The sequence below is a fragment of the Myotis daubentonii genome, chromosome 15, assembly GCF_963259705.1.
Source record: "Myotis daubentonii chromosome 15, mMyoDau2.1, whole genome shotgun sequence".
NCBI lineage: Eukaryota > Metazoa > Chordata > Mammalia > Chiroptera > Vespertilionidae > Myotis > Myotis daubentonii.
This window is the reverse complement of record NC_081854.1, coordinates 9,230,591-9,241,946: the sequence shown is the minus strand read 5'-3', so window position 1 is coordinate 9,241,946 and position 11,356 is coordinate 9,230,591. Positions and strand designations below refer to the sequence as shown.

The following is an 11,356-nucleotide window of genomic DNA, read 5'->3' as shown; positions in this document are numbered from 1 at the left end:
ATGAACCGATGGTCCACTTACCTGTTGGGATGGACGACCTTCCTCCTCTACTCCTGTGAGACAAATGGAGGTGAGTGTCCTGGGACATGACTGGGAGGATTTGGAAACTGGAAAGGATGAACGGGCCGCAGTAACAACTCCTGAATCCAAGAAGGCTTGGTAGAAACCTCAGGCAGACCTGGGGCTTGGACCCATCTGCGCTCTGTGACCTTGATCAAGCAAGGCAACCTCTCTGAGGTCACTTCTCAGCTTGTTGAAGAGGAGCAGTGGCATTTACTTCATGGGGCCATTTTGAAAACTAAATAGAAAGAAAGAAAGAAAAAGAAAACTAAATAGAATAGACACGAACATCTTCCAAGATGCTCAGTATATGGTAGGGGGAATGCAAATACGATGTTCATTTAAGGGGGAGGGGGGGGGCTCTAGCCCTGGCTGGTGTGGCTCAGTTGGTTGGAGCATCGTCCCATGCACCAGAAGGTCATGGGTTTGATTCCTGGTCAGGTGCATACCTGTGTTGTGTGCTCAATCCCCAGTTGGGGTGTACAGTAGGTCCTCGGGAACGTTGGAGATCCGTTCCTACAGCGCGACATAACTCGATTTTCGCCATAAGTCGGAACCCACCTACATAAGCACCTACGTCACTCACATGGAGCACACACACAGCAGTAATGAAGTGACACAGTAAAAAAAAAAATTTAAAAGAAAGATAAAAATTCCTGACCTTTACTTGTGGTAAATAAATAATAAAAAACATAAAGCACACATGTACATACGTCGAAATGATGGAACTTTTTTTTTTATAAATAAATGGGAGGTGGTGACGTAACCACGAAACGACATATGTCGAGTCTGACGTAACCCGAGGACTGTCTGTATAGGGAAAGGCAACCAATTAATGTATCTCTCTCACACTGATGTTTCTCTCTCTCTCTCTCTCTCTCTCTCTCTCTCTCTCTCTCTCTCTCTCTCACACACACACACACACACACACACATTGATGCTTTCTCTCTCTCTTTTCCCTTCTCCAACTCTAAAATAAGCTCAATTTTTTAGAAGGAGGGGGCTCTATAATTTCAATTGACTGAACCCTCAGACTCCCTTTACATTATTTTTAACTTAATTGCATACCTTAAACGTTCCCTTTACACTATTTTTTTAAATTGTAGTAAAATACGCAGAACATAAAGCTCACCGTCTTATTCGCTTTGAAGTACACAGCTGAGCAGTGTTGAGTACATTCACATTGCTGGGCAACCAGTATTCAGGACGCTTCTCATTTTGTCCTCATTAAACAACTTCTATTCCACGCCCCGACCCCCCCAGACTCTGACAACCACCACTGGACTCTCTGCCTCTATGAGTTCAGCTGCTCTAGGTGCCTCACATAAAGGGACTCATGCAATATTCGTCCTTTTGTGACTGGCTTACCTTACTCAGCATAATTTCCTCCAGGTTCATCCATGTCATAGCATGTGTCAGCATTTGCTTTCCTTTCAAAGACGAATAATAGCCCACTGTCTGCATAGACACCACATTTGGTTTCTCCATCCGCCCATCGATGGACACTTGGGTGGCTTCCGCCCTTTGGCTTTGGCAAGTAATACTGCCATGGGCCCCGGTGAACAAACATCTCTTTGAGGTCCTGCTGTCAGTTTTTTGGGGCGTGTGCCCGGAAGTGGAACTGCTGGGTCATACAATAATTATATACTTTTTTAATTTTCTTTGAGAAACTGTCATACTGTTTTCCACAGCAGCCGTACCATTTTATATTCTCACCGACAGGGCGCTAGTGTTTCGATTTCTCCACATCCTTGCCAGCACTTGTTATTCTCTGCCTTTTTTTCCATAGTAGCCATTCTAGTATGTGGGGGGCTATGCTCTCTTTTTATTGTCTAAAGTTCTACATATGTCTCCTTTTTCTGCAATTGACCCCCGCACCCCCCCCAAGCTATTCCCACCCCGGGCAAGCCCCCACCGCCCCAGTGTCTGTGTCCATTGGTTATGCTAATATGCATGCATACAAGTCCTTTGGCTGCTCTCTAAACGCCCCCCATCCCTACCATTTGTCTCTAGATCGATCAATTCTTGCTCATCAAATTATGTTGATCATTATATCCCACATATGAGTGAGATCATGTGATATTTATCTTTCTCCAACAGCGGTTCTCAACCTGTGAGTCGCCACCCCTTTGGCGGTCGAACGACCCATTCACGGGGGTCGCCTAAGACCATCCTGCAGATCAGATATTTACATTACAATTCATCACGGTAGCAACATTACAGTTATGAAGTAGCAACGAAAATAATTTTATGGTTGGGTCACAACATGAGGAACTGTATTTAAAGGGCCGGAAGGTTGAGAACCACTGGCTTAGTATAATGTTATTTCCTCACCTGAGGATATGCTTTTTATTGATTTTAAGAGAGAGGAAGGAAGAGAGAGAGAAACATTGATCGGTCGCCTCCTGTACGTGCCTGAACTGGAGACCATACCTGCAGCATAGGTATGTGCCCTGGCTGAGAATCAAATCTGCAACCTTTTGGTGCATGGATTAATGTTCCAACCAACTGAGCCACCCAGCCAGGGCTACACTCTTAATGTATCTAGGTATCGAAATTAGCCACATTCTTAATGTATCTAGGAATTGAAATTAGCCACCCCCCCAAAAAAAATTTTTAATTAATTAACTACCCAAAGATTGTATGGTCAGCATAGTGAGAACTTGATTATCTATTTAATCATGCAAGCTATGGTGAAACATTCTCTACAATTAGAATCCTTTTCTGCCTGGCACGTCCTTGTCCCTTGGATAAAACTCAAAAAACACTCATATTCATGCACTTTAATTCCATGAAGTCCTTTTCTTTTTAAAAAAATGTATTTTTATTGATTTCAGAGAAGAAGGGAGAGGGAGAGAGAGAGAGAAACATCAATGATGAGAGCGAATCATTGACTGGCTGCCTCCTGCATGTCCCCTACTGGGGATTGAACCGGCATGTGCCCTGACCAGGAATCAAACCATGACCTCCTAGATCATAGCTCGAAGCTCAACCCCTGAGCCACGCCAGCCGGGTCCATGAAGTTCTTTTTCAATGATCACATTCTATATTCCAGAGATTCCTAACTTGGGGCGACTAGGCAAGCACTCGTGTCCATGAGACCCTGGATTTGTATTTTAAAAGTATGCATTTATCAGGATAGTGAGAACAGCTATTATAACAAACTCCAAAGTATCAGAAGCTCCACCCAAGAGCATTTTATTTCTTGCTCCTAGGAAATCCAATGAGGGTGCATCTAGTTAGCAAGGACCCAGCTTCTTTTATCTTGGGGTTCCACCATCCCCAATGACTTCAGAATGCTCTGTGGATTCTTTGCTGATAGACAAAGACCAAGAGAATCTGGAAGACTTTGGAGGAAAGCCTATGTTTGGCCAGGCCAGGAAGTAACATCCATCACTTCTTCCCATTTCCACCAGCCAGAACTCACATGATACTTAGCTGCAAGGGAGTCTGGGCAGTGTGGCTCAGCAGTGCATTTGGGAGGAAAATGAAGCTGGTTTTGGTGAACACACTGCAGTCTCTACCAGAAGGGCATACGAACCTTTACTTGAGAAAAGGTCTGGTTTCTTGAAACAACAGACAAGTCCCCAAAAGGTTAAGAACCCAATTTATTCACACAGGGAACAATGTGCTTGATTCAATGTCAGCCTTTCCACTTATGGGTCTCATTCTGGTCAGCCATACCTTCCTGAGCCCACACCCACATTCCAGTACTGAAACTCGGTACCCCAAAAACCCCCTCCACACGTATTCATAAACTCATTTATTCCGTACATACTTGTTGAGTGATTTCTAAGTGCCGGTCACAATACTATGGGCCAGACACACAGCAATAAATAAAAACCAGGCCTTGCCCTAGTCAGTTTGGCTCAGTGGATAGAACATTGGCCTGTGGACTGAAGGGTCCCGGGTTTGATTCTGGTCAAAGGCACATGCCAGGGGTTTCAAGCTCGATCTCCAGTAGGAAGTGTGCAAGAGGCAGCCACTCAATGATTCTCTGTCATCATTGATGTTTCTCTCTCTCTCTCTCTCTCTCTCTCTCTCTCTCTCTCTCTCTCTCTCTCTCTCTCTCCCTCTCTGAAATCAATAAAAATTATTTTTTAAAAAAAGGCCAGACCTTATATTCAGAGAGCTCACAGTGAATAAGAGTGATAAATACAAAAGCAAATCATTATATTCTTTTAAAAATTGGTGAGTACATTTTCAGAGATCGGCTCAGAGTACTATAAGAGTGAGGAAATCCCTAGCCCGTTTGGCTCACTAGATAGAGCATCAGCCTGGGGACTAAAGGGTCCCAGGTTCGATTCTGGTCAAGGGCATGTACCTTGGTTGCGGGCACATGCCCAGTAGGGAGTGTGCAGGAGGCAGCTGATTGATGCTTCTCTCTCATCGATGTTTCTAACTCTCTGTCCCTCTCCCTTCCTCTCTGTGAAAAATCAAATATATATATATATGGAAGAGTATTAATCTAGACTGGACCAAGTCTTCATGGGGGAGGAGCAGGGGGTAAAGCTAGGAAGAGAAGAAAGCCACTCAGGTCAGGATGGAGTTCATGAGCAAAGCCCCCAAAGGCAAGCAAGAGCGTGGAGTAAGGTCAAGGCGACGTTCGTCAGGGCGCGAGAACAGAGAGGTCAGCGGGGCCTGGATTATGGAGGATTTTAACCCAGTGAAGAAGATTAGACCATCTGCCGGACTACTTTGCAGATGGCTAATAGGGTCTGTTATGGGCTGATTCTTACTCACAGCTCCCAAGGATAGCCTTAATGCTGTGTACAGGGGGCACCTGCCTGCCTCCCCCTCACCACCAGCACCCCATTGACCCAGTGCTGCCCATCATTGAGGAAAGTCACTGATGACCATGACAATGACAGTGATGATGATGATGATAGCTGACATTTGTTGAGCAGCTGCCACGCTCCAGGCACCCTGCTAAGTACTTCCTAAATCTTAACTCTTTAAACTTGGCAAAAAAACCAAGACCAAACAGTTCTGAGACCCAGAGGTAGGAAATGCCATATTGCTAAGGAACCTTAGTTGTACCCACCCATTGGGGAGGCTCAAAGATGGAGTTCTACCTTTTCCATTCTGTCCCAAAACATTCCTTATCCCTCTCATGGTCATTGCCAGGTTATCCAAGGTTGAGGGTCTGATCCGCAACAAGAGGGGGCTACTGGGTTGAAGATAGGGGCTTGTGTCTTGTCCACCTGTGTGAGTAACAGACCAACTGTTATAACAAACAAGTCCCGAATGTCAGTGGCTGAACCAAGTAGGGGTTCAAGTCGAACTCATCTGATTCAGAGACACCGGGTCCTTCTGCTGTGTGGCCCCACCATCCTGGGGGGGGGGGGAGTCAGCGTTCTCTACCAGAGCCTCTTTATCAAAGTTTCTCAGCCTTGGCCCTACTGACATTTGGGCGGATGACTCTTTGCTCTGGAGGGCTGCCCTGTGCCTGGCGAGATATTTAGCAACATCCCTGGTCTCTACCCAGTAGTTTCAGCAGCACCACTGCCAGTCCCCCCTTCTCAGTTGTAACCACCGAAAATGGCTACAAACATTGTCTAACGTCCTCTGGGGAGGGTCATCATCGCCTTTCTTCTGTCAGCTGCCAGACAGAGGAAGATAGGAGCATGAAGGCTCGCTTGGGATGTTATTTGTGTGTGTGTGTGGGGGGGGGGGGGGTTGAGCCAGAAAATGAACACCATTTCCGCCCAGATTCTGAGTCATCATGTGTGTGTGTGTGTGTGTGTGTGTGTGTGTGTGTGTGTGTGTGTGTTAATCCTCGCCTAAGGATATTTTTTTCCATTGCTTTCAGAGATAGTGGAAGGGAAGGAAAGAGAGAGATGAGAGACACATAGATTGACTGGTTTCCTCCCACATGCGCCCCACAAGGGCTGCAAGGAGTGAACCAGCAACCCAGGTATATACCCTTGATCAGGAACTGAACTGTGATCTCCCGGTTCATAGATCAACGGTCAACCACTGAGCCACGCCAGTAGGGCAATAAATATATATATATATATACATAACTAGTTGTTTACATGTGCATATGGTTTAACTTTTCCAAGAATCAAGACATCCCCTCCTGTTTTGTCTTCTGTTCTTCAGATAGCAAGGCTCCATGTGTCTTTCCCTTCATCTACAAGGGGTCTGTTTACTTCTCTTGCACCAAAAAAGGTAGCCTTTCACCTTGGTGTGCAACCAAAGCGGTATATGACAGACACTGGAAGCCATGCTTGGTGGAAGGTGAGTGGAGCCACACTGTCCCATCAGCGGGTTTCTGTAAATCATGGGCTACAAAAGAGACAGTGTGCGTGTATGTATTTTTTGCAGACAGGTTATAATATACATTGGTGCATGGAAAATGCTCTGGGAAACTAAACATAATGTTAACGATGGGTAATAATGTTCACCAAATAGTGGATTCTGGATGGAGGGACTGTAACCAGTCGACCATTGTATTCTTTGTCTCTTTCTTAATTTTCTAAATCAATAAGAAAAAAAAAAAGAAAGATTCTGTTTATGTTCTTTTTGCTAAGCCTCACCCAAGGATATTTTTCCTATTGGTTTCTAGAGTGTGGAGGGAGGGATTGGGGCAGGGGTGGGGGAGAGAGAGAAACATTGATGTGTCTTTCTCACATCGATTGGTTGCCTCCTGCATGCTTCCCATACAGATTACCCACGATGTATCTTCCCCTTCATCTATCGGGGAAAGTCCTACAGCAACTGCATCACGGAAGGCAGCTTCTTTGGAAAGCTGTGGTGCTCAGTCACCTCCAATTATGATGAGATGAAGCAGTGGAAATACTGTGAAATCAATGGTGAGGCACTGGAGCCAGGATGGGGTGCACAGTGGAGAGGAGAGTGGAAGTCAGTGGTCCTCATGACGGGATGGTGGCAAGGTGGAGAGCTGAGCACTATTCTAGGAGCCAAGGGTCTTCTTTTTTTTAATATATATATTTTTTATTTATTTCAGAGAAGAAGGGAGATGGAGAGAGATATAAACATCAATGATGAGAGAGAATCATTGATTGGCTGCCTCCTGCATGCCCCACACTGGGGATCGAGCCCGCAACCCAGGCATGTGCCCTGACCAGGAATCGAACCCTGACCTCCTGGTGCATAGGTCGATGCTCAACCACTGAGCCACGCTGGCCAGACACCAAGGGTCTTCTCAGAGAGTACACGGTGACAAGCACAAGGACTCGTCAGACAGGCGCTGGTGAGAAGGAAAGTGGTTTATTCAAGAGCCAGCAACCTGAGAAGATGGCGGACTCACCTCCCAAGGACCATCCCAACTTCTCAGTGCAGACAGAGGTTTTTACAAGAGAGAGAGGGGAAACAGAACAAAGAGATCCAGGGGCAGGGTGGAGAGTTCTCTGTGGAGGGGACTAAGTTCTCACCAGCACAGTCTATCCTCGTTCGGTCCTTGAAACTGATCGAGTGAAACCCTTCTGGGTTTTTGTCATCCTAGTTTTATGTCATCCTGGTTTTACAGTTGAAGGTCAACAAATTTCCCAGCACTGGGATGACGGAAGGTCAGAGTCTGTTATCTTTTAAAGTTAGGTCCTGAAATTCTTATGCCAACACGCTGATTACCTACAACTACATATTAGTCAGAGCGAGCATTTACAGAACAATGTCAAAAGAATGGTGTGGTGGGTTACAGAGGTTAGAATTTGCTTAAATCACCAAACAGATGCCTGAGAATAGGTCCTGGAAGAAAAGGTACTCTTTAGCTCTGGCTTCCTCCACTACATTGGGAAAGTTATCAAATATCTTGGTCAGTTTGTTACCTGCAAAATGAGGACACTAAGGCTGACTTCAAGGTTTTTTTTAAAGATTAGAGTTCATTTTTATGAAAGATCTGTCACTGTGTTTTAAACATACCACATGCCTCAGAAATAGGAGTTTTCCACCTTGCCTATCATCTGAAAAATGGGCTTTGAAGTCAGACCTGAGTGAGACTCCTGCTGTTACCATTTACTAGCTGTGTGATCTTGGGCACATTAGATAATACAAATAATAATAATGGTCATAATATAGTGAACCTTTTAGCATTTGAAGGGCAATAGTAAGCATTTGCCGTGTGCCTGGCATTGTTCTAAGAACTTCACATGCAAGAACTCATTTATATGCCACAACAACCCCTATGAGGTTAAAAAATATATATATGACCAGTAGCCCCATTTTTTAAATATATTGTATTGATTTTTTACAGAGAGGAAGGGAGAGGGATAGAGAGAGAGAAACATCGATCAGTTGCCTCCTGCACACCCCCTACTGGGGATGTGCCAGCAACCAAAGTACATGCCCTTGACCGGAATCAAACCTGGGACCTTTGAGTCTGCAGGCCGACGCTCTATCCACTGAGCCAAACCCGTCAGGGCATAGTAGCCCCATTTTACAGATGGGGAAACTGAGGCTCAAAGATGTTCGGTTGTTAAATGGCAAAGCTGTGATTTAATCCCAGGAAGTCTAAGCTTCAGAAATTGTTCTCTTAATCACTTAATCCCTCTTCCTTTCCCTCTCCTTCTACCTCTCCCTCTCCCTCTCCGTCTAGATCTACCTCTCCTTCTCCTCCTCTCTCTTTCCCTCTGCCTCTAAACCCAGGCCAGGTCCCTTGGTGTAATTCTGATTCCCCATAGAACCCACCAAAGCAGCCTTTTAATTAGGCGATGCTGAGTTTATTGCATAATGTAAGGGAGAACACCACTTTGACAGTGTCTTAATAGCATCTTGGAGGGAGAAGAGCAAAGTCAGGATGTTAGTTAGGTTTGGGGGGTCTTTCAATGTAGGGGTGTGATGAGGATTGGGTGTGGGTAATAATATAGTTTAGAACGGGTGGTCACGACAAGGCGACGTTTCTGAGAAGGATTCAAAGTATCTTAAAGAGTAAATAACCTTTTAAACTTGTTAAAATTTATTTTTCAATTACAGTTGAAGAGTAAATAGTCCTTTTGACATAATTTATTGGAAAGTTGAAAGGTCTGATGTTTATTTAAATGGTTTTTCAGAATATTATCGAACGTTACAATATTTGCAGCTTTGATCTTCCCGGGCAAGACGTTCTTAGAATAGTAGAGTCCTGGTGATGAGGCCCATGGAACAAGAAAGCCCAGTTAATGCAGACAGCAAACTGTGTGGGTGTCAATGGTTTGGGGTTCTCACTTATCTGTGAAGTGGAAATAGTAACATCACGAGAAGTTGCTTGGGAGTGAGACAAAGCAAGGCCCATCGTTGGTGTGTGATGAATGGAAGTCCTTTTCGTCCTCTTGACCCGTAACCTTTGTCCGGTCATTTTCAGAGTTCGGGGGGAACTCCCTCAGCAAGTCCTGCATCTTCCCCTCCGTCTATAGAAACACCGTGATCTCTGAATGCATTGAGAACGAAGACAACAAGCTCTGGTGTCCAACCACAGAGAACATGGACAAGGATGGACTGTGGAGTTTCTGTGCCGACATCAGTAATCTGGGGGTGGGGGTCGGGTGGGCGTGGGACACCCCTTCGTTTATTTACTCAGCAAATGCTACTCCAGCCCGACTGTGGGCCAGACACTGTGCGGGGCTCTGGGGATACGGGGACGAATGAGGCAGAGTCCTGTTCTCATTGGTTTGATGAACAAGTAGCATAAATATGATTTTTAATTGTTTTTTTTGTTGTTTATTTGTCTTGTTTTGTTTTGTTAATCCTCACCCAAGGATATTTTTTCCATTGATTTTTTTTTTTAGAGCGAGTGGAAGAGAGGGAGAGTGGGGAGAGAGAGAGAAACATTGATGTGAGAGACACATCAATAGGTTGCCTCCCACGTGTGCCCCGACCAGGGCCAAATATTGCACCTGCAACCCAGGTACGTGCCCTTGACCAGGAATTGAACCTGAGACCCTTCAGTGCATGGGGCAAAACTCTACTCATTGAGCAACACTGGCCAGGGCAATATTTAAGGTGTGTTTTTCTAATCCTATATCAGTGATGGTGAACCTTTTGAGCTCGGCGTGTCAGCGTTTTGAAAAACCCTAACTTAACTCTGGTGCCGTGTCACATATAGAAATTTTTTGATATTTGCAACCATAGTAAAACAAAGATTTACATTTTTTATATTTATTTTATATATTTAAATGCCATTTAACAAAGAAAAATCAACCAAAAAAATGAGTTTGCGTGTCACCTCTGACACGCGTGTCATAGGTTCACCATCACTGTCCTATATAATAAAACCTAATATGCTAAGTGTCCAGTTGACCGGTTGGCTGCTCAACCAATCAAAGTGTAATATGCTAATGATATGCTAAGGTCACTCAATTGCTCGCTATGATGTGCACTGATCACCAGGGGGCAGACGCTCCAACCCATAAGTTAGCTTATTGCTGGGGTCCCTCTGATCAGGACTGAGCAAGACAAGCCAAACAGGCTCTGGAGCCCTCTCTCGGTCCCTCCCTGACTGGCCAACCTCCCGCATTCATCCCCAGCCCCGATCATGCACCAGTGGGGTCCCTCGGCCTGGCCTGCACCCTCTCACAATCCAGGACTCCTCAGGGGATGTCAGAGAGCCGATTTCAGCCCGATCCCACAAGTCAGGCCGAGGGATTGCACTGGTGCACGAATTTGTGCACCAGGCACCGAGTCTATTAATAAGAAAACTAGAAGGATAAGAAAGCCAGTTCAAAGGACAGATTTCTCCACTGAAATAATATAATCAGTGAAGAAAAGAATGCTGAGCAGAAACAAGATTGCTAAATTAGATAAAAAATCCATTCACATCTAAAGGGCTATCAAACCTTTAGGGTTATCCTATCTACCAGATAGAAACTATTGACATCTCTATTGAACAAAAATTATTTGCAGCACATCAATCTTCTACAAGTTATAGAGTCGGGGCCTCCAATCCATAGCAGATAGTAAGTCAAACAAAGTTATATTTCCCTAGAGCAGTTGTCTACTAACTCCCACCTATGGGCCAAATCTGGACTAATTCTTCTTTATTTCTTTTTTAAATTAATTTATTTTTTTTTTTTTTAGAGAGAGAAGGAGAGAGGGGAGGGGGAAGAGAGAGAAACGTTGATTTATTGTTTCACTTATTTATGCATTCATTGGTTGATTGTGTGTGCCCTGACCCAGGATTGAACCCACAACCTTGATGTATCAAGCGACACTCTAACCACCTGACTAGCTTGGCCAGGGCTGGACAAATGCTTCTTTTCATACAGCCTCCAATCTAATGATAGTTTTTACATTTTTGTATATGGTTTTTTAAAAAAAGAAGAAGAAGAATCACATTTTGTGACAGGTGACAATGACA

The 11,356-nt window shown here is 44.7% G+C and overlaps 1 protein-coding gene across 1 annotated transcript in view; it reads left to right on the top strand.

The window, feature by feature from the left end:
• ELSPBP1 (epididymal sperm binding protein 1) overlaps window positions 1-11,356 on the top strand; it is a 12,886-nt gene continuing 1,530 nt past the window's right edge. Inside the window, exons 1-4 of the mRNA XM_059665983.1 lie at window positions 1-74; window positions 6,170-6,303; window positions 6,732-6,878; window positions 9,365-9,523. Coding sequence (XP_059521966.1) covers window positions 1-74; window positions 6,170-6,303; window positions 6,732-6,878; window positions 9,365-9,523 — 514 coding nt within the window. The remainder of the gene's footprint in view (window positions 75-6,169; window positions 6,304-6,731; window positions 6,879-9,364; window positions 9,524-11,356) is intronic.